The 24600-nt window shown below is 41.8% G+C and overlaps 1 protein-coding gene across 4 annotated transcripts in view; it reads right to left on the minus strand.

Annotated features, from left to right (window-relative positions):
- MYLK (myosin light chain kinase) overlaps positions 1–24600 on the minus strand; it is a 306953-nt gene that overhangs the window by 64686 nt on the left and 217667 nt on the right. For all 4 annotated transcript variants that reach the window (XM_026647402.2, XM_024215844.1, XM_024215842.1 and 1 more), the window contains exons 17-18: positions 15035–15151; positions 14185–14271 (exon numbers count right to left, since the gene is read on the minus strand). In XM_026647402.2, coding sequence (XP_026503187.1) covers positions 14185–14271; positions 15035–15151 — 204 coding nt within the window. The remainder of the gene's footprint in view (positions 1–14184; positions 14272–15034; positions 15152–24600) is intronic.

Below are 24600 nucleotides of genomic sequence, written 5' to 3' on the forward strand. Positions count from 1 at the left end.
TGAATAGTTTAGAGAAAACCCCAATTAAAACTAGGTAGTTGATTTTGTATTTCTTATTTGCACCTCACGTGCTGATATAGAAATTGGCATATACAGGAACTGAACACTAGTATTTTTCATTGCTTTTATGAATGGGGACAGCTTTTGCCATTTTCCAAGATGCCGGGAATCTCACCATTGTTAAAAATATCGACTGGCATTTTAAACCTAGCTGCCTACATTTAGGTTCCTAAATCCATGTGTATGCAAGACAAGGGCTGCAGCTCTCATTGACTTCAGTAGAAATTGGGGTTTCTCCATATTTTCAAATATTAGACCACATCTGTTTTGGAGCTTAAATATTCATACAGCAGCCGAACCTATGTTTGAAACCTTTGGCCCATTATTTATGAGAAATGTGATGGGAGATCAAATTGTAAAAACTCTGTCTCTCTCATGTAAATCTCCCCTTTAAACAGATACTGAACATTCTGTACCTGCAAGTAGTGGCCTCAGTTTTTATAAAAAGCTTTTTTCTTGAAGCTGTGGAACATTTAGTTAGAACTGCAGTAGTTTTATTGTTCTGAGCTCTGAAAATAGTAATGCAGACAGCAAACAAAATACAGTTTTTACAGCTTTTGCTCATGTTACTAATGTAACTCACTGCTCACTCCGTGTTACATGTCCCTTCTATACCTGGTCCATGCAGGCTATGAGTCTGTTACAGCAGCTAAATACAGGGCTTGGTTTTTTAGCTCAAATGGTAGAAACTCAGCTTCTAGCTATGGTGTTCCCCAGTTCAATCCCTAGTATTAACAGAGATAGCAGCTCTCACTTATCACTTTAGATTGTTTCAGCAGAAATAATTTTATAATTTAGTTTTCAGCATCAATGCTTTTTCTCTTTTTTTTTTGGAATATCTTACAAAGTTTGGACAATGAAACTGGTCAATATCACTTTCTGTTTATAAAAAAGTTATCTCCCCACCCCCAAAAAAATATTATGTTTCGTTTTCACATGCACTGCACGTATTAGTTTTGGTTGGGACCAGAAGTACTGTGATACACAGAAAGTCTATTCTCATAATACTTACAGCTGAGTCACAAAACAGGAAGTATTGTATATTCCCTAAGAAGCCCTGTTTCTTAGAGACTTATTTAGCTGGTTATTAGTTCACTTTGGTATCTACCTTTGGGGTGTTTACCCTAACATAACTGAACCACCAGAGCATTTCATATTCACCCATCTCACTACACACTCCTCCATGACCCATTCCCGTTTAACTGTAGACATGTACAGTATTGTTGTAGCCATGTCGGTCCCAGGATATTAGAGAGACAAGGGTGAGGGGTGAGGTAATATCTTACACAGAGCTCGTCTTCAGGTCACCTGTCTCTCTCACCAGCAGAACTTGGTCCAGTAAAAGATATTACCTCACCCCCTTGTCTCGTTAACTTTAGACAGATACTTTTAGAAATACCCACAACTCCTTTAAAGGGGACTATCAATTTTTGGGTTATCAGCCTAGTTATCTCTGGGTCTTGTTCAGCATCAATGTTCTAAGGATGGTCATTTATCTACATCAGGTGAATACCCTCCAACCCACACCTTTCCCCAAATCTGTATGAGTAAAACAAAAAGAGTGAGATCCTATATGTAACTCCTCAACTATGTTTGCTATTGGCCCGATTCTGCAATGCCTACCCATGTTGAATAGCCTCTGTTTCCATGAGCAGTCCCACTATCAATAGCACCTACTTATGTGAGTAGATCTAGTCATTAATGGTTGTGGAATCTTGCCTTCTATTTGTATTGTAAATCCCAAAGTGGGGTTTGATTCTGCCCTCACTGAAGTCAATGCAAGTTTTACAAATGACTTCTAGAGGAGTGGATCGTGTCCTTTGTTACTTGTTCAGCACAACTCCATTACTGTATAGTGCCAGGTACACTTATTGAACTATATTGGTTTATACTAGGTATATATTATTCTTTTTGCTGCACTGCACATCAGATTCTCCCTGTCCCCTAAGAATATTCTAAACTGAGAGTGAAATTAATATGGACTGTCCTGCGAGAACAATGAAGGCTTTAAGTGATAGTTAAAGCTGTGAATGTGATCTCACTGACTACGTATTGTAGTAAGTCTCACATGAATGACATTAAGGGACTTCGGTGAACATGAATGAGCACAATTTGCCACATACTTTCCTGGGTTGAAGGTACAATGGCCAACTTTTAGAAACCCCAGTGCAGGACAAGTAACAGGAAAGGCACGAGGTTCTGATCTAACATGATCTATGCTAAACTCTGTCTGATACATTCAAATAGTCACAACATAAACTATATACATACCGTTAAATCCTGGCTAACAGGCAAGGTAATGAGTGGAGTCATTTCTATCTCTGAATTCTCTTATTTTTGTAAGGTTCAGTCTGACTACATCTCACCAGATTTTTTTCCTAGTTACCTACGTTTCATTCTCTAGCTTTTCCCCATGCATATACTTTCAAGGAGATATATACAATGCTACCTTGACATAACGCGACCCGATATAACACGAATTCAAATATAATGCGGTAAAGCAGTGCTCCGGGGGAGGGCGGGGCTGTGCACTCCGGTGGATCAAAGCAAATTCAGTATAATGCGGTTTCACCTATAACGCGGTAAGATTTTTTGGCTCCCGAGGACAGCGTTATATCGAGGTAGAGGTGTTCTCTCTCTCTCTCTCTATACACACACACACACACACACACACACACACACACACACACACACAGAGTGTATGTATATACATATTCATACACATATATCACTTCCCTCTGCCTACTACTCAGTTCATAAAACAAGAGTGCCTAAATCACATCATTCCACATTATTCATTCATTCACAAATTAACCAGTGATAGTTACTTCATCAATGGAAATGGCCAGCGTGTATATATATATATGTGAAGATGTACAGTGAACCACCATCTGCTAAATTTACACTGCAAGTGAAACGAATGCACAGTGCTTATCCCTGTGAGAATTAAGGGCCATGCTCAGGCAGTTTAAAAGGCTCTCGCATCAATGAGGATTTCCGTACCAGCTGAGCAGAGAACATAAACCTATCACCTCACTCAGCTAGGATTGCTGCTTTTAGTATAATACACAGATGCTGAAAAAATCCTGAACGTTACTTGTACTTAGCAGAAGAAGATGTGCAGACTGCCACTGCACTTCATCAAAAGAACGCAGACTGGGTAGGGGTAGCGAGAAGGTCTGACTGATGATCCTGATCTTATTTTGCAGCCACAAATAGCCCTGGGCAGGAAGAAAAAGCTGGGGCAATTTGGGAGGAGTGCATGCGTGTATTACAGAATTTACTTCATTGTTCTTGGACCTCACCCTGAAAACTCCAGCTCCCACTGTATGTCTCCTGCAAAGGGCATAACCAAATTTCTCTCATTAGCTGCTGGAGACAGTTACAAAAAAAGAAGGCTAATAACATTAACCAAGTTGACAAGGTCAAAATGATTGTTTTCATTAAAATATTTGAGCCTCTTGGAAAATGTTAGTTATTTGGTTCAAGGCTGCTTCAGCTGTTTAGAAAAGACAATATGTCTCTCTCCTGATATTTACATTGAAAGGGGCTGAAGCTGAATACCAGCTTACAGGAGACAAAAGGACACAATATTCTCTCCCTAAATGAATCAGCCTCCCAGAAATGACATAATGTAAACAGCGCCAGGCTGGTATTTACATAACTTTATAGACAGATTTGCCTGTTAGGGAGTTTGTTTGAGCCAGCCGGAGGATATACATTGAAAGGGAAAGATTCCTCTGCAGGCTGATATCTGTGGAACATTTGGTCGGGCTGTTTCCCTGGCCCGGATGTTAAATTCATGGGAGCAGAGATGCTTGGAAGCCTCTCTTTCTTTGTTGTTTCCCTTTTTTGGAATTCTACTAAAAATAGTCAGAGTCCCCTCTCCCGGAAACTGCTCTCTGCACAGTCTGAGCCTTCATAAAATATCAAAAGAAAAGCGAATGTAACTACAGCACGGACACTTGGTCGTCCAGGTGAAGCCTGTCCTTCACATTGACCCCAATTCAAGAAAACATCCTTATTTAGGACTACACTTCCAGTACGTGCTTAAGTCCCACAGATTTAATGGGCCTGGAGCACATGCCTAAAGTTAAGCACATGCTTAAGAGCTGCCCTGAATAGGGATGGACTTCAGCACATGCTGGAAGAGTACAGTTCGTACCCTTGCCATGTGTTTGTACCATGATCATATGCATCCAAGCAGCAGAGTAAGGCAGTGTAGGGCACATCTCCATGCACAGCTGCACAGGACGTAATCCAGTCGTGGCTTGGTGTGAGGAAGAAGCAGGGGCTACAGTCTTGAGACTCTCCACACCATGAGAAAACAGGTGTGGTGAGAGGTCAGCATGGATCCTTCCACCTCCCCCCTTATGATTCCTTAAAGGCACAATGCCTTCCCCAGGGATCCTCCCGGAGCAGAACATGGTAGCCCTAAATACGTAAGAGTCTTCACCTCCCCTTGGCCAGCACAGGGATTAATATCTGGGGACCATGTTCTCCCTGAAATAAAGGAAATGAGCAAAAGGTAACTTGTGTAGGAAACTTCTCTAGCTATTAGGACTAAAAGGATCTTTTGGTCAGTCTCGTATCCCCCTGGAAGATATGTTGGGAATCTGCTATGCTACAGTTTCAATCTACAGTGGATACATAAATTGCATTTAGCACTGATAGATGCTAAAGAAACTGCATTAACAAGTGTAAAAATGTTACTCAGTAGGACATTGGAATTGCCCATAGCAGCCTTGAGATCAGGCCCAACTGTGCTAGGCCCTATACAATACATAGTAAGAAACAGTCCCCGTCTTCAAGAACATACAATCCTGGGAACTGAACATACATCTTCTAAGTCCCAGCCCCATGACTAGCCAAAAGATCATTGTTCCTTCCTTGGGCCAGATTTTTCCTGGTGTAATTCCACTGACCTTTTATATTAAAATATCATCTATGGTCCCTTATAATACATTAGCAATTATGCATAACAGCCAAGAACGGAAGACAAAGAACAAGAAACGAAAGCACTGGCAGAGACACTCCCTACCAAATTAAGCAAAGGTATGGGGATGAAAACTGCTATAATCAACTAGAGAAAGTGGCATGGAACACCCGGTATCTAATAGCTGGCCTTCTACCCCTTCATCAATCAGCAACAAATACATTCAAATGGAAACACTGCAACACTTTCATCTCTTAAAATACAAAAGACTGAACAACCTTCTCTATCTCCTACATCAAACATGCAAGAACATCACATTTTAAAATACAAAAATATATCAAATAAGAGACAGAACTCAAAAAGCAAACATTACGACCACCATCTTGGCTGACACACCAGGATTGAACCAGGGACCTCCTGACCTAACAACATAAGCAGCTAATAGTTTAAGCTAAAGACCCAAGCCTCTCTAAGTAGGGCTGTAAGAGATTCATATCCTCTGTGGTCTGGTGACAGATAGATGCCTATAACACCCAGTCACCATTGGAGAATGTGGAATATAAGATTAGACTATAATGCAGTGTCCTCTGGTACTGTAATGTATTGCTGTTCCGTGACACATAGATATAAGAACATACAGAAATAGCTGGAAAGGAAAGTACAGCAGCGACAAGAACATCTGCCCAATAGTCCGGAAACAGTAGTGAAGGGTTGAAAACTAAACAGTTCCAGGTTCACAATTTCTCAAGCAGCAATTTTCTCACAACCCTTTGAGACAAATGCTTATTAACTTAGTAATCAAAGAGTTAAATTTGGTGACAAACAGAAGCTAGACAGAATAACTCATTTGCCATCCAGGCCAGAGATTTGTGGGGTAACATTTTTCTATAATATGTCTATAATAGCTTTTATTTTATTTTCTCATTAAAAACGACCAGCTGGTTCAATGGAAAATCCCATATTTAGCTTCTAAAACATTTAAAGACAGATCCATCATTATTTTTTTCACCAGCCTCCCTTAAGAAATCTGGGGAAATTCACATCGATTTTCACAAGGAAGAGAGAAGACACACTGACACACTCCGAGCCTCTTTTACTCAGAAGATTAAATATAGTAGGAGACATTATTTTCTTAACAGACATGGTAGATAAGAAGACTGGTTCAAAACAGCTTTGATAGGACACAGCCTGTTCCTACAACACATTAAACCAAGGCTAGTAAGTATATGGAAACCTAGCATGAAATAGAAATACAGGCTCCTCAGATCTGGCCCTACACCACTGAAATCAATGGGAATTTTACCACTGACTTCAGTGAGAGCAAGGTTTGAGAAGTTGGGCTCATGTAGTTTTCATGTTCCTCACATACCAGGAGGTTGTGAACACTTACAACCCTCAACACCTTCAATTATGGAAGATCTGGTGCTAAGATGCCATGGCCAAGCTTGCAGAATTAGGTCCTAAAGCCAAGTTCTTGAGTGGATATTTAGACTCCAAAGTATATGGGGCTTGATTTTCAAAAATGCGGAGCATTCAGCTGCTCTGAGGGGCTTCAGCGAGAGTGGATAGGTGTTCAGCACTTAAGGAGTCTAAGAATGGATTTAGGCTTTAGACTCCTGTTTTTGAAAACCTAGTCTGTCTTATGTTTCTGTTACATACTAGAGTTCTCATATGCTTACTAGATTATTTCACTGGAAATTTACAGTGTGTGGCATCTCTCTGATTCAGCCCTATGTTGCAAAAAACATATTTCTGGACAGACACTCTCATTTTTCTCCATGTAAGACAATTAATAAAAGTCACTCCTCTTCTGGAAACATGCAGTTATGTAGGATGGACTATAAGCAAAGCCCATGGAAAATACTGTTCTTTGCCAATGTTCACTCAGTTAGAAAATGTCAGTATGGCATAAACTGTAAAGTAACCTGGCAGGGATTCAAGTAGCATACCTGGCATACGTTAGATGCTAGTGAACTAGGCACCAAGGATAACTTACACAATAGGTGACTATTTCTCTATTGCTTTATATATACATTAATTGGATTCTCTATTGTAAACTAAGGCACCAATTAAAGATTCAACAAGCTGAGCCTCTTATGCTCTTTTATTTCAGCTAGTTTACATTTGACTAATTCTCAGTTTCACAAAACCCAGGTGTGCCCAATTGAAACTTCTACTCCAAATGCCCGGAGCTTTGGGGAAGCTCAGGTCCAGATCCAAATGCTACGGCTCAGCGTTCTCTTCATTGTGTGTATTAAGGAAGCAGATTTCAGCTGCACTTGGGAACAAATCCAGTCCCACTGTCTATGGGGAAAGAGGCTTCCCGGCCAATGAACTGGTTATTCCAATGTACAAGATACGGTGCTGAATGCTTTGCAGTTACTGCCCAGAACACAGCCCTGCTTTTGGGAATGCTCTACATGGCAGCATGCAATGGGTGGGGCATGAACATCCTGGGGAAAGGGGTGGAGTGAGGGAAGCAGCTTGGAGTAACTTACTTGGACCCTTAAAATGCTCCCCACTCCCTTAGGGCGTGAGGACAATCCTCATTGCAACAGAACTGTCCTCTTCTCCACCCTTTGCTGTATCTGCACAGTGCCTGGGGCCAGTTACTTGGATAGGGCATGGGATTTGCTCTTTAGGGCAAAATTCTACACCCATTTCTGATGCACACATCTCTACTAACACATTTTGCATCCCCTAAACACACAGATCTCCCACTGCTGCCTGTTGGAACAGCAAAATACCGGGTTTGATATTTTTCCTGCATAATTTTGTCCTAACCTAGGGGTATCTGATTTCCCAGATCCAGTTAGTTTCTCCATCCTCACAAGAAGAAGAAAGAATCATTGACTGTAACTGGGCAAATCTGATATAGAGGTAAAAGAGCTTGAAAGAGTGACACAGCAAATGGATGTGGAAGCACTTCATTTCATAAGGGAGAAATATGCATTAGTGGCCATGGTTTGTACTTACACTATAGTAATAACTCACAAAAGTTGTCATTCCATCTTGACAAGGAATGGATAACAGTTAATAAACTGAAGTGCTTTATGATTTGATTATATACCTCCCAAACCAGACATGTCAAGTCTGTCTCTTTAATGTGACGTTTACCTAAAATGGCTCCTACAGACTTGGATTCTCAGACAAGGTTTTTTTTATTGAAGAGCAACTAACAGAATTATGTGCTAATCACTTGGTCATCGACTGCTGATTTTTCCATAGTAATTAAAATGCTCTGAATCCCCCCTGCTCTGGAGATAAATATGTAACATGATAAAGAACCCCTGACACATTTACATTTATGACATAGTCTTCCAACGATGCCACTGCTCAGCATTCCATCCATGCAACAGTGATGCTGAGAAATCAGATCTGGTAAGAGAAGGCTAGAGCCTTCCAGCGGATTTGTTCTGGATAGTGTTGTGATGACATTTTATTAACAACTGTCAGCGAAAGAAAGCGTAACATTGGTTTGACGTGAAATCAAACAGATTTCATGTAGTAGCAGGAATAAAGATTTATTTCAGCAGGATACCAAATACTTTTAAATACTGTAGTTCCTGTTCTTGGGCCTGTTCCTTTCAAAATAAATAAATAAATAAAATCAACACCCAAGATATTTTTTTCTGACACAGTACAATGCATTTTTCACTGAGCAGAGGGAGAAGTTCCACCTGATCTGATTAATCTCTGTGTTAAATCATCCCTTCAACATGTATTATGTAAGTGGGAGTTAGAGGTGTAATACGTGCAGTTGAGATGGGAGAATCCACTACAACCTAATGGAATTTACTTCATCTACTGACAAGAGTTAGTCACCATTCCTTAATATTTAGCTTAAAGCAGTGCAGTGAAATATGCCTACAGAATATAGCAGGTATTTCTTTCAAGACACTCACAAGCGTGTCATTCTTCTCATACACCTTGGTTTCGAAGGTGTTAAATTCTAGAAGACCATTTCAGAGTGAATCAGTGTCTGGATCACTGCATTACTCATTGTGAGCTGCATGCAGTTTGTTCCCACTAAAACGGAGTTGTGTTGTTGCACTGTTAAGACCTGGTTCAGTCAGAAACCCGCTGCAACAGCTTCAAGCTGTTAACACACATTTATTTTTGGTTGATTCTTTTGGTATTTCATAAAGGTAATGTTTTCAGAGAGCAGACATGTTCAGCCCTGAAAACCAGCTCTGGGACAAGAGCTATTTTTCATCATTTTTAAAATCAGCTCACTCTGGAAAGTCACTGTGATATAATGGACCAAGGGAGCACAGGCCTGGGAGTTAGGAGACTTGGATTCTAAGTCCCACCTTTGCCACTGGCTCATTTTGTGGTCTTGGGCAAATCACTTAAGCTATTTTTGTTTTTAAAGAAACTAATTATTTTGGACACTCTACGTAGGAAACTTTAAAGAGGCCTCAATTTTAGAAAATACTGGGTACTCACCCTCTGAAAATCCATCCCTTTAAGGACAATTAGAGTTGAGTACCAAAAAAATCACTAGTCAGCTTTGAAAATGGTAGTCTTAAACTTCTCTGCCTCAGTTTGCCACTCCATAACAGAGGACAACATTCTTCCTGATAGGGTGGGTGAGGATTAATTAAAGTTCATAAAACACTGGAGATGTAGACCAAGATTTTCAAAGCCACATTGGACATCTGGATGCCTAATTCCCATTAATTTTAATGGGAATTAGTTGTCCATATCTTTTTTGGTGGCTTCTCAACTGGTGGCCCATGCATTATCCATTGACAATATGACTGCTCCAGCAATGCAAGGAACTGTACACAAACTCTGCAAACTTCCTGTTCTCCAGGGTCTTGTGTGCTTATTGACATGTGTGTGGAATGAATGTAATACATCACTATTCTGATCTGGTAGTATTTTACAGGCTAGCATTTTGTTCACGTGTAAGTGACAAACCAAGGCCAGAGGGAGTGAAGAATCAAACCAAATGAGAAAATGGCTCTTGTTCCAGGAGCATAGGGAACCCATGACACTCTCTTTTTAAACCAAATGATGAGCTGCATGAGGTTGAGGGTGGCTGTTGACATTGGCCAATGGTAGCACTCTGAAGGAACAGCATATCATCAACATTAAAAATGTCATTGGTTGCTTTGTCTACAGGGTGTTTTTTATGAAACACTGGGCGGGATTGAGGCAAGTCCTTGATCTTGGACCACTGTAATTTTCATTCCACAACTGCTGCCATGTTAGGAGAACCTCCCTTACAATCTTTAGCCCAATAGTTAGGGTACTCTCCTAGGGTGTAGGAGACCCAGGTTCAATTCTTCACTCTGCCTGATGTCCCCAAGGAATTTGAAGTTTGAGCTCCCACACTGCAGGAGAGCATCCTTGTCACTGGGCTATGGGATATTTTGGTATGGGTCTGTCTCAATCTCTCCTGTTGAAGTTCTTCCACTTTTTATAAATAATTAGTCATTGGAACAGGGATGTGAACTTGGGTGTCCCTAGGCAAGTATCCTAACTACCAGGGTACAACATAAGAACATAAGAAAGGCCGTATCGGGTCAGAACAAAGGTCCATCTAGCCCAGTATCCTGTCTACCGACAGTGGCCAATGCCAGGTGCCCCAGATGGAGTGAACCTAACAGGCAACGATCAAGTGATCTCTCTCCTGCCATCCATCTCCACCCTCTGACAGACAGAAGCTAGGGACACCATTCCTTACCCATCCTGGCTAATAGCCATTAATGGACTTAACCACCATGAATTTATCCAGTTCTCTTTTAAACTCTGTTATAGTCCTAGCCTTCACAACCTCCTCAGGTAAGGAGTTCCACAAGTTGACTGTGCGCTGCGTGAAGAAGAACTTCCTTTTATTTGTTTTAAACCTGCTGCCTATTAATTTCATTTGATGACCCCTAATTCTTGTATTATGGGAATAAGTAAATAACTTTTCCTTATCCACTTTCTCCACATCACTCATGATTTTGTATACCTCTATCATATCCCCCCTTAGTCTCCTCTTTTCCAAGCTGAAGGGTCCTAGCCTCTTTAATCTCTCCTCATATGGGACCCGTTCCAAACCCTTAATCATTTTAGTTGCCCTTTTCTGAACCTTTTCTGGTGCCAGTATATCTTTTTTGAGATGAGGAAACCACATCTGTACACAGTATTCGAGATGAGGGCGTACCATCGATTTATATAAGGGCAATAATATATTCCCAGTCTTATTCTCTATCCCCTTTTTAATGATTCCTAACATCCTGTTTGCTTTTTTGACCGCCTCTGCACACTGCATGGACATTTTCAGAGAACTATCCACGATGACTCCAAGATCTTTTTCCTGACTTGTTGTAGCTAAATTAGCCCCCATCATATTGTATGTATAGTTGGGGTTATTTTTTCCCAATGTGCATTACTTTACATTTATCCACATTAAATTTCATTTGCCATTTTGTTGCCCAATCACTTAGTTTTGTGAGATCTTTTTGAAGTTCTTCACAGTCTGCTTTGGTCTTAACTATCTTTAGCAGTTTAGTATCATCTGCAAACTTTGCCACCTCACTGTTTACCCCTTTCTGCAGATCATTTATGAATAAGTTGAATAGGATCGGTCCGAGGACTGACCCTTGGGGAACACCACTAGTTACCCCTCTCCATTCTGAGAATTTACCATTAATTCCTACCCTTTGTTCCCGGTCTTTTAACCAGCTCTCAATCCATGAAAGGACCTTCCCTTTTATCCCATGGCAGCTTAATTTACATAAGAGCCTTTGGTGAGGGACCTTGTCAAAGGCTTTCTGGAAATCTAAGTACACTATGTCCACTGGATCTCCCTTGTCCACGTTTGTTGACCCCTTCAAAGAATTCTAATAGATTAGTAAGACATGATTTCCCTTTACAGAAACCATGTTGACTATTGCTTAACAGTTTATGTTTTTCTATGTGTCGGACAATTTTATTCTTAACTATTGTTTCGACTAATTTGCCTGGTACAGACGTTAGACTTACCGGTCTGTAATTGCTGGGATCACCTCTAGAGCCCTTTTTAAATATTGGCGTTACATTAGCTAACTTCCAGTCATTGGGTACAGAAGCTGATTTAAAGGACAGGTTACAAACCTTAGTTAACAGTTCCGCAACTTCACATTTGAGTTCTTTCAGAACTCTTGGGTGAATGCCATCATGCTCACTCTCTCTTTCCCTGATCAAATGTCATTGCCTTCATGAATGACTATTACCTACCAGTATGAATGACAATTAATAGTCATTGGGCCAGGGATCCATTTATCAAAGCTAGTGGGACATTCGTCATGTTCAGATATAGACATTCACATAAAATTGGACCAACTAGCACATTTCCTTTGAAATGGAGGGTTTTTTTTAAATTACTTTTCAATAAACTTGCAAGTAAACCCATCTTCAAACAATGCAAACAACACAGAGGTAACCCAAAAATACAGCTGCAGGCAGGGTACAGATAGCCTACTATTGTAATATGATGGCGATAGTCTAGGACTGAGGAGGCGACATGCCCCGGAAGAGACTGGGACCTATTTAGACTGGGACCTCTTACTTTATTGTCATTCTTGAGGGACACTCACAGTTGTAATAGTGATCCTTTAACAAGGCACACACACACACACACACACACACACACACACACACACCATTAAGTCCATTGTCTTTCAGATGGCAATGATTCTTACTAGTACATTATCTGAGCGGGATTTCAGCTCATGGCTGAGAGGTAAACGCTACTGAATTGGTTTTGTATATAAGTATGTCACCACAGAGGAACATAAACAGGAATGTCAGGAAGATGAGTATACACCCCGTGAGACTTAAGGCTGAGATGTTCAAAGCTGCCAAAGGGATCTGAACATCCAATTCCTTGTAAATTTCTTTTCTACTGAAAGTAAAGTATAAGCTGATTGTCCTTCTTAACACTTACTATTCCCTTTAAGGTCAGATACTCAGCCGGTGTAAAGCAGTGTAGCTCCATGGAAGGCAATGGTGCTATGTGAACTTGCACCCAGATCAGGATTGAATACTAAGGGAAAGATCCTCAAGTGGTTGTGTTTTGGTAGGTACAGTGTAATGTGCAAGTCACCTTTAAAGAAGAACACATCTATCTGTAGGCAGGGAGCAGCATTTAGAGTACATTTTTAGGATTCATGCACAGTGTGTATCATGACAACACATTTTGAAGTTACATGGTAAACACAGCCTTGTTATGCATCAACAATCCAAAAGGTGCTGTTCATTACTATACTTACAGTGCAGAATCAAATTGTATTGGGCAAGTCTACAATAAGCTGTAAGTACTCCATTTACCGGAAAAGCAGACTATTTTTTAAAACAGACGATTATATTATTTTGTGGCTCCATCAGAAACACGTTACACAAGGAAACATCTTAAAGAAGAAGACACAATTTTTCCATTTAAAGAGAATCTTCTCTCTACAGCTTCTTTAAGAGCTAATATAGTAAACAATTTAGGTTCATTTCAGGGAGACATCATATGTTCTGCTACTCTTCCTTTTAAATGCAGCAGTGCCACCTGAAATAAAATACTGTATATTACCACACTGGCACTTTTCTCCTTAACCTGGCTGATATATGCAGAGTCGCAAGTGTGTTGTTACTGCAAAGAAATGTAGTGTATCTTACTGACATACACTAGGAATTTTTCCAGGTTATGGCTAGTGACAACTGTCATTTCAATTAATGCTCCAACAAACCGAACCTTATTAGCTTGAAACAAAAAGTGCACAAATCCCACAATCCAACTCAAATGGAGAAAAATTGAGCAGACTGTGGTATAGATGACATTTTATTCAGGTTACAGGGCCACCTGCAGTACCCTCTCTTCTCCATACAGGAAATATAGTGTGTCTTGAATCTGCAGTGATAGTAAACGTCTTGAGAATTTCCAAGTTCCTTTTAGAAAGCAGTCAGAAAAGAATCTGTGTGGTAAGTTTACTGCATCATGATGGGAACTGAGAACTGAGTGGGAAGTGTCAAACACTGTCGCCTCTCCCTTCCATTCTCCCTAAGGCACAAACTCTCAATTCGCATGACCTGCATGGAAGGGTTAAAGAAACAACACAAGCTGCCTGCCTTCATTACTGTGCTTATACACAGGAAGTACCACCGAAGTTCAAGCACTCATGATTCCAGTGAAAAGGAAGTTGTTAAATCACTACACCACTTACTCTCTGTTGCGAGTACAGGGGGAAGCGAGCTCTTTGGCTTTTTGGTCTTCTTCTCAGCAGACTTTGGGGTCTTTGTAGGTGAGGGATCTGAAATTAAAACAAAAGTAATTATAAAATATTCATCTTATTTGAGAATTGAGGGGGAGGGGGAAATATCCTCCTCATTCATCATAAATTTGTTTTTGGTCTTCCTGCAAAGTTGGGGAAAACTCTTGGTTTGCACATTGTTTACACAGGATTTACTGCTCACAGTTGCTGGGGAATGCCAAGTTCCAAAGAGAAGAGGGACCAACAAGGAAGGAGAGCTCTGTGCAGTTCAGAAGCAGTGGCACCCGGGACTCGATAAGGCTGATACAGTTAACTGCTCCAATTAAAGGGGACGACTGCCAAGGATGACCAGCCTTTCTTAACCAATGAGAAGAAGGGGGGTTGTGCCTGAGCTGCCCTCTGCACACCTCAGGATGGAGGGGCATAAAGGAGGCTTTTAACCAAAGCAACTCAGATTGCCTATACATGGACTGACAGAATGCAGAGAGCTTAGAGAGGCAAATCCTCATAGGCCCAGCTACACTCTATACTAACTGTTCTAAAACCATTTTAGAAACCCAGTGGGCAGCAGAAGCAAAGCGGGATTAGACCCCAAAGCAGCCTCAGTGCTCAGCTCCCTGCTGGTTCTCTGCTTGGGCTCTCTGTTGTGGGGATTAAGTTACAATTTTCACAGAAAGAATGCACGGAGGAAGCAGGCAGCTATTTTTTGCCATTTAGTGAGGGATGAGGTTGGGAAAGAGCATGTATGGAAAGAGGGAGGAAGTTTTACTGAAGGAGTTTCCCTATCAGGGAAAGTACTTACCATCCACCAACACTTTGCAAGCACATTCAGCTCTCCCTGCTGCATTCTCAGCTATGCATTTGTACTGGCCCACATCTTCAGGAAAGGCCTTGTCAATGGTGAGTGAGCACAGTGACCCTAACACAAAGGAAAGAGAGGTCAGAGGGACATTGCATTTTGCAAATTCCGAAAGTACAGTATTGTTAGCAGTGATGGAACAGATGGCTGAACTGTTCTGGCAATACTGAGTTCTGTAGGAGATCACAGTTCCTTAAATGCTGTTGGTGTCTCTACGCTGGAAGATATGTTTCATTAAACTAGGAGGCCAATTTTCAAATTCACTGGAGTGATGAACAACTTATATATGAAGGCTGAATTAAGTAAATTACTCTGGATTCTCAAAGTAGGACTGAGGCACCTAAAATGGATTTTCGGTAGAGATGCATGCGAGAGCCAGATACAAACCTTTGTTAGTAGTAGTAATTATTTGTATTACAGCAGCACCTAAAGACCCCACCTGAGATTGGGGCCAGATTGTGCTAGGTGTTGTATAACCATATAACAAAGAAATGGTCCCTGTCCCAAAGAGTTTACAGTCTAAGACTACAGACAACAGGACCTCTGCAAATTGATCAGATGCAGGCTTTTGGTTTGGTCTCATCTCAGTATCCAAGGGTGAAAATGGGTAACCTAAGATAGGTACCTAAGCTTGAAAATAATACAGCAAAAGTCACTTTCATTTTGTTGGCATGGCTCAAAGAACAAGTGTAATGGTAGCTCTCAAAAAATAAAAAGGCCCATACATCAGCACTATCAAAGGTATTGCTGTAGCAAAGTATCAGAGGGGTAGCCGTGTTAGTCTGGATCTGTAAAAAGCAACAGAGGGTCCTGTGGCACCTTTAAGACTAACAGATGTATTGGTTCACACCTCAACTGCTAGCAGAGGACCTCACCCTCCCTGATTGAACTAACCTCGTTATCTCCAGACTGCTTCTTGCCTGCATATTTATACCTGCCTCTGGAAATTTCCATTACATGCGTCTGACGAAGTGGGCATTCACCCACAAAAGCTTATGCTCCAATACATCTGTTAGTCTTAAAGGTGCCACAGGACCCTCTGTTGCTGTAGCAAATGCATTCCTAGAGGAAAATGTACAAGACTTGGTTTCAGTCGGGTCACAGGGACAGAATGCAGGATTCTGCCTCAATTCTGTTGTGACCATGGAATTCTAACCCAAGGGAAACAAATTTCCTGTTTAAAACATGCTATTCTTCTGTGAACCAAGAGTCTGTTTCCAATAGGTGGAGGCTGTACCAATGACTCATTCAGTCCAACTCTGGGCACATCCTTCCTTTCCCCACAGTTCATATGCTGCTTTGGTGCTTTTTGAGTGACTTAGCCCCCTGGTTAAAGCAAAATCCAAACACAAGCAAGCAGCTTTCTCAGCTCAGGTGAAAGAGAGGGCTTGCTTCTTTCCTTCTTCTCTCTTTGGGTAACACAGCCTGGGCCCCTAAACAGACCTGGGTACAAATTCTGGGCCTCCAGCCCAACAGTGCTTGATTGTCCAAGCCTCTTTTGTCCTCTATTTATCATTCCTCGAGTCTCATGTCCTACTTCCTCTTAGGCCTCTCCAACTATCTTGGACCCTCTGACTACCGTACCATTCCCCAGCACCTCCTACTGGTCGGTCTCTTTCTCTGGGTTAAGTACAGACTACTTCTCAGCTCCCAGCAGGCCTGCCTCTTGGTCACACACATCCCTATCTCATGAGTCTCATGATCTGAGAACGAAACCAATCACAGGTGAAACGGTGCCCAAACTCCCTTAAAAGTGATCAACTCACCCTGTGACAGGAATATCAGAGAAGATTACAGATTTCCCCCAGGGATACACAAAGATTTAGCTTCAGCTCTGATGCAACAACTGAACTCTTCGTATAGAGAAAATCCCCCTTTTTAAAAGGGTATGTCATGATGTGAAGCAAAATGAAATGTAATGAGACTGTTCTCAACGCAATTGCTTTGTGAGGCAAGCATGAGTAGGACCACAATGATTTTGTTGTTGTTGACTCTCAGCTAGATTGGAGAAATGGACTAAAATTCAATTCCCCCCCCCCCCGGCTCCCCAAGGAACAAAATGAAAATTATTTCTGCTGAGAAAGGCTGGCCCTCTTAGTCACATAGTATATAGGCTCTGCCAGTCACAGGAAAAGAAATGCGTGTCTTCCCCCACGTGACTTATCTCAAGAATCAGGTTTGAACTCAAAATGCAGCACGAACAGTAAATGGAGGAGAAGCATTAAAAAATGCTCTTACAGGCTGCTTGCAATGACATACAATGTTCAAGGTAGTCTTTTGTAATTCATAGATAGAGTCTGAGTGGATATTAAGACTAATTTCAAATAATTCATAGAGTTCTACAACTTGCATGAAAAAGATAACATATTAGCTCACAGAACCACCATAGGAAACAGACACACACAAGGTGGATTGTTACACACCTTACTAAAACGGAGTACAGTTAGCACTACAGGACAATGTTATTTATGAAAATATGTTATTTATCCTTTTAGAAAGTTCCTACCCTGACCAACAGATCATTCCCCATTAAAGTAATAGCTATATACAAATCCTCAGGATTTCTAGTAACAATGCTGAATGTGCCACGTGGTGTACAACAATCTTTGTTAAAATGCTTTTAAAATCTAGCCCTTGTATGGCTACAAGGAAATGCTTTTGTTGCACCAACTTTCAGTCTCACAGCAACTGAATAAATAGGTACCAATAGCATTCATAACTGATGAGCTTGAGGGTCCTCTGCAAGAGTTGAATTAAGCTGCTATGTCATTCATGTAACTGCTCAACACCTCTGAGATGTGTCAACTGCTCCATTCAGCTCAGCTGGGCTAGACTGAAAAGCCCTATGCTGTCAATTTAAACATCAACATTGTTAACTATTTCACTGCTCATCATTTTAGTTGAAAACATCTGTATTTCTATTAGCAGTTCTGGGGTTCTGGTTAGAGCTTGTTTAAATGTACCGAATGCAAAGCAGGGTCCAAGTTCATTGTTTAATTAGCATGTGTCATGTCTCTTGCTCATTAATTTTCACTTAATACAGCCCAGCAAATAAATGGAGTAAGAGTACTAACATAGGGGCAGTAATAAAGGGCCACCTTTACTCATTAGCTAGCTCAGTAGTCCCATGGGAATCAATAGGATCACTCATGGATTAAGGTGCTACCCAGTGAGAGTAAGGATCTGACTCATAGAAGTGAGGTTTCCTTGCCTGTTGTAATTTGTAGGGCAGTAATGCCTACAGGCCCCAACCAAGACTGGGGTCCCATTGTGCCAGGCACTGTACAAACACAATGAGAGCTAGCCCTTGCCCTGAAAAGTTTACAATCTAGACACCACAAGTAAAGGGTGAGAGGAGAAAGAGATGCACAGAGAGGTGAAGTGACTTGCCCAAGATCACACAAGTCTGTAGCAGAGCTGGGAACAGAATCCAAATCTTTTAACTCCCAGTCCAGTACCCCATCCACTAAACCTCATTGCTTCTTTTATAAACTAAGTTACCTATTGTATACTGTAAATACTCTCCTGGAAAATATTTTCTCATTTAATGTCTAGGTTTTGGTCTGCCCTCTTTGCTTATAGAATTTAACATTGCATATTTCTATGTCCTTGTAGTGGGGTGGCTGCCCCATTCCTGCAGAACAGGGGTTGAAAGCAGCCCTGGAGAGGGCTGTGGCTAGAAAAAAGTTAAAAGCAGCCAAGCTAGGCTGAGGGGAAGCAGCCACAGCTGTGGCCAGCTCAATCAGGGCCCAGCTGGCCCTTATAAGAGGGCTGGGGGCCAGGAGCTGGAGCAGTCTCTCTCCAGCCTTGGAGGGAGAAGGACCTGGCTGCCTGGGAGCTCGGGGTACAGGGAACAGAGCAGGGCTGGGGAAAGGCAAGAGAGCTGGGGAGCTCCAGCTGGGCAAATCCCCCGGCTGCAGGCATTGGAAAAAGGCCAAAAGAGGTACTGGGGTTGCAGAGGCTGCAGCCCGGGCTTAGGCAGAGGCCAAACCCCTTGCCAATGATGAGTGGCCATTACAGACTGCAGTTTGCCCCAGTGTGCGGGGACTAGATGATGACTGGCAGTAGCCACTGAGGCAAGGTGGGTTTAGAGGGCTGAGGGTTCCCCTGAGAGGGAGACCCAGAGTGTGGGGGTACTGCTGGGGCAGAACCCCAAGGTAAAGGGCACCGGGGTCTGGGAGGGACACTGGGCCAGCGGCAGGCGAGACACCGGCCTGCAGCGGGTGCTCCAGATGCTGGAAAAGAGCGAATTCCCAAGATGACCAGCAGGAGGTGCCGCGCCGGTGAGTCGTCGCCTCGCTACAGGCCTTAACTACAAAAACAAAAAAATCTGATTGGGTTCAACGGGGACAAAAACACAAACAAACAAGAAAACCCAAAACTTTCCAAAAGGCCTGTGTTCAGTGATCGAGGGCTATATTCCATTCCCTGGGCTAGGAGGCCAAATGTCTTCCAATGAAGTATTTGGTATTTCCTCTGCAAAAGCCCTTCCTGACCTCCTGCACAGAGAGTATTTTCTCATAGTTCTGAGAAAGCTCAGCCTGGTGATTCCAGCTGGGTATTTTGAATCTTGGCACCTCACAAATCCCTGCTGAGTGAACAACTTCACAATGAATTTTGTCCTGCTCAGATCTGTTTGCAGTAATCAGCCAATTGACGACAAACCCTACAGCTCGCACATCAGCACTATGGAGAACACTGCCACTGAGGATAGTGCACATGCAATAGAGCTCATACAAATGGTTTGGATGAGACAAACCACTGGGACCTCTGCAGTAGTGCAGTGACACGGTTAAGGAAGATGTAAGCAGACAGTTTACAGGAGGTTCAAGTTTAAACACAAAACCCCTTTCTGGGGTTTTGGGCCTATTTCAGGATTTTGTGGTTTAACCAAAATAGTGCATACGTAGCAAAATACCTCCGGCTGCTGCATTGCTTCCATGAAGCTCTAGTCAGCAAGCTCCAGAACACAAAGGAAGCATTCAAACCAACAAACACCACCTCTTGTGTCCAATTCCTTGTCCTGACTTCTTGTCAGGGAAACCCCTGACTCCTTATCTCCCATGGGAGTAAACTCAGATCAGATGATGAAGTTCTTACTAATCCATTAGTAACTAAGGAGGGTGTTAAATATCATCCACTCGGGATAAACATTTTAAAATCAGCATGCCCAGATAACTTGCACCCAAAATCCTAAAAGAGTTGGCTGAGGAGATCAATGGAATAAATATGTTCATTTTTAATAAATATTGGAATAGTGGGGAAATTCCAGAAGACTGGAAGAGTGCTAATACTGTGATAATATTCAAAAAGGACAAGTGGGATGACCTGGGTAAAACTCTGGGCAGGTTAGCCTAGCATCAGTACCAGGCACAATAATGGAAAAACTGATAGGGGATTCTATTGATAAAGGATAGGAATATAATTAACACCAGTCAACATGGTTGTATGAAAACTTGTTCTGATCAAACGTAATTTCATTCTCTGAAGAGACTACAAGCATGGTTGATAAAAGTAATCGTGTAGCTGTAATCTACTTACACTTTAGTAACGTATTTAACTCAGTACCACATGAGATTCTGATTAAAAAGCTCTCTATAAAATATCAATAAAGCACATGTTAAATGGATTAAGAACTGCTGGCTGACAGATCTCAAAAAGTAATTGTGAATGAGGGGTGGGGGTGTTTCTAGTTGGGTTCTGCAGGGATTTGTATGAGGACCGACACTATTCAACAGTTTCTGGAAGTAAATATAATATCACTGCCGATAAAATTTGTGGATGACAACAAGGTTGGCAGAGTGGTAAATAACGAGGAGGATATGTCAGTCATACAAAGCGATCTTGCCCATTCAAACAAAACACATTTTAATACAGCTAAATGCTATGTTATACATCTGGGAACACGGAATGCAGGCCACCAGCTACAGCATGGAGGACTGTACCCTGGAAGGTAGCGATGCTGAAAAAGATTTAGGAGTCATTGTGGACAAGCGGCTGAACATGAACTCCCAGTGTGATGCTACGGCAAAAAGGGCTAAGGAGATCCTTGGGGGCAGCAGTAAAGAGGTGATTTTTACCTCTGTATGAGGCATTGGTCAGACCAGGTCGTTTTATTTTGTTGGAGGAATAGGAACCACAATATGATGGGGGTGGAAATCATACATAAAAGGACCATTTGGGATAATTTAGCAGAGCTGTGCCATGGTCTTTTTGAGATTCTGCAGCTGCTTTTCTTCTGACCTTTCCTAGAGTGTTCAGATTTATGGAGTTGCTTTTTTCTCCTGAATACAGTGTCCTAGTTCATGATGATGTGTTTCTAGTCAGTTCCTGGGGGTTACACATTTTGCGGCCTAAGATGTCAGACATATCAAAGGAACTGTAGTGTTTTGAATAATACAGATAGGGCATCAGATGCAATTATTTGCTAGGCACAAGAAAATGCACCTGCAGGGAGGTAAAATCTGTGGTGTACAGGTGTGGAATTATCCTATCAAAATTTTCATTTGTTTTGACAAAGGAAGGATTTTATCCAAAAAGTCATGGCAGGCACTGGTTTAGCAGACAGACATGCACGATTGACAGGAGGGCTTAGAAGCAATGTTAAGTCACAAAGAAATTGTTAAAGGCATTATTGCTAACAAGATCAACAATCGTTTACGCTGTCTCAGCACCAGGGATGGGAAAAGAACACTAGCAGTGAAGGAGCTATGTTCTGGGCAAAGCAATGGGAATTCTGGTGCACAACCCCATATTTGCTTGGTGAATGCCAAGCTGCACTGTTGTCACCTGATGTAGGCCCAGGTAGAAACAATGACCCTTCAGGCCCAGCTGTGTATAGGGTCTGTGATGCTGGCAGACCAAGTGTCAAACCTTGTCAAACCTTTAGGCCTCAGCTGAGCAATGACAAATTCATTGCTGGAAATCTCTCTGTTTCACCTTTGTGTCAGTATGATTAAGATGGGTATTGGAATTATAACAGTGTGTTTAGTGTGTAGATGTTACACAATGCTTATAAAATGCTACATGTATTAATCTCACTTGCAATAGCTTTATCATATACTATAAGGAAATGCTTGCTTGGAAACTTTGAACTCAGTCAGGAGGGACTGTCTTCTAACCATCAAGAAGGCATAGCAAAACTAAATGGGCCATTGTGGGACATCACAATTCAGAGACATTGTTAATTGCCCCTACACACCCACGAAGAGACTACATGCAAAAGTGCTTGTCCCATCAACTTGAATTCTTGAAGAAGGAAATAAAAAAACGCTGACAATAAAATCTCTCTCTCTCTGTTTGGACTCTCACAGGGCTGGAGCTATGAAACTGAAGCAGAGATCCTCAGAGTCAATCTGGATTAGCCCTCAAAGACATTCAGTGCTGCTGACAGATTGCTACAATTCTGTCACCTTTTGGACCCATAGACTGAAATTGATTTGTTTATATATGTTGCCTACCTTAATCTGTAAATAACTCATTTATTTTTCCTAGTTAATAAATCCTTAGTGGATTTACTATAGGATTGGCTACAAGTGTTGTCTTTAGTGTGAGATCTGAGGTGCAAGTGGTACTGGGGTAAGTGACTGGTCGCTTGGGACTGGAAGCAACCTGAATCTTTTGTGATCTTTGATGTATAGCAACCAACTATCACTAAGTCCAGCTTGCCTGGGAGGCAAGACAGACTGGAATGCCCAAGGGGACTGTCTGTAACTCCATGGTGAGACTGGTATAGTGCTTCAGGAGTTCACATTTGTTATTGGGTTGGTGACATCTAGTTACAGAACATACCACCAGTTGGGGTCTCTGCCCTGCTTTTTGGCAGTCTGCCCTGAGGTTGGCATTCACAGTTGTGAACCATTCCAGGGAGTGAGACAGGGTCATTCCACAGTGGTGACGGTGCACTTAGGCAGAAATTGCAGAGTACACTAAATCAGAATTTAATTACAAAGGCAAATCACCCAGCTGTGACACAGACCCATTTTGCATCTCTCCTCTCCAGCAATGACCCCACTTCAATGCTCCTTTCATCACCTTCTCCCATAATAGTCTCTGTGCCTTGGGGTTATTATTAGTATTGTGGTAGCGCTTAGGAACCCTAGTCAAGGACTGGGATCCCAGTGTGCTAGGCACTATACACACACAGAACAAAAAGATAATCCCTCCCCCAAGTAGCTTACAGTCAAAGTAATTTTGTTCCATGCTGCTGCTATCCATCCAGCTTCCAAATCTGTCCATCCAGGATCTACCACTCTGACTTTCAAATTCCCCCTAATAACTCACCTAAAAAAGAGGGAGCATGCTCACACTTTAACGTGAACTAAAATCAAATGTCTCTTAACTACACAGATGTACTTATGTCTAACCTGAGTAACATTTTCCACCTCCTGGGTATCTTTTCTATCAGTTATTTATTTATTTTAAGTTATGATAGACAAAGAAAGGTGCCCATCCCAAGTGCTAAGACAACTGAACCTTTGACCGGCATTTAAAAGCACAAACTGTAATTATGAAAAGAAAACCAGCAGTGACCTCCACCACATGCAAATAGCAGCCAATCAAATCTGTTAGTAAAAGAAAAATTGGAGACCCTAGCTCACCATCCCATAAAAATTATACCTCAAGCATCAAATGCACCCATCCCTAAAAAACTAAACCTTGCAGGTTGTTCTTTGGGGAAGCATTCCTTTAACAGCATGGAGACAGGCAATTAGTATGAAGGTGCCCAAGTTGAATAAGAAAAATAAAATCAGTGATGACATTAACTGTTTTGATGCTGAGATGAAAGGAAGAGCCAGTGGTCTTAGATACAGTATGTTGTGATTGTGAGACAGTGTCCAATATTATGCTGTCCAGGCTCTGGATTTTTATAGCTAACATGGACTTTAACCTAGAGAAATATTTTGGAAGCCTTATTTAATAGTTGGTCCATGACTTTGTCACAGTCTAAGTACAGAGGGCCAGGGCCTGAAGGGCTTTCCTTGAGCAGTTATCTCTTGTTTGCTGGAGATGTTAGAATCAGCAATGGGATTTGGAGCTTGTGTTCTGGTTTGCAACCCACTAAGGTCTGGGGAAGTTTGGATCTAGATTCAAAGCTTCACTGTTGGGCCCATCATTCCTGCCTTCGGGTGGGATGACTTTGTTTAAGGAGGGTTTATGGGGTTAGCCTCTTCAAAGAGGAGGGAGACATTTCAGTAGAAGGGTGTTTAGCAGAGGAAAGGGCTGATTACAAATAGGGGACAAACAGCAGGGGAAGTTCCTTCCAAAGGATTGTTACACTCAGGTGGTAACAATCAGATCACTGGTACAACCTAGATGTCAGAAGAGATTGGGTGTGTGTAAGATACATACTTTTTAACCTGCAATTCCTAAAACAATAAATCACTGGTGTATGGCAGGTGGCCATGTTACTTTACTTTCCATGTGCTTGCCTCAGTGGTAAATTTGGCCACATGGGAGGTCACATAACTTAAGTGAAGCTGCAGCCTCTTTGGCTTTCCAGTAATGTT

Source organism: Terrapene carolina, unplaced genomic scaffold, assembly GCF_002925995.2.
Source record: "Terrapene carolina triunguis isolate 2854851 unplaced genomic scaffold, T_m_triunguis-2.0 Scaffold62, whole genome shotgun sequence".
Lineage (NCBI taxonomy): Eukaryota > Metazoa > Chordata > Testudines > Emydidae > Terrapene > Terrapene triunguis.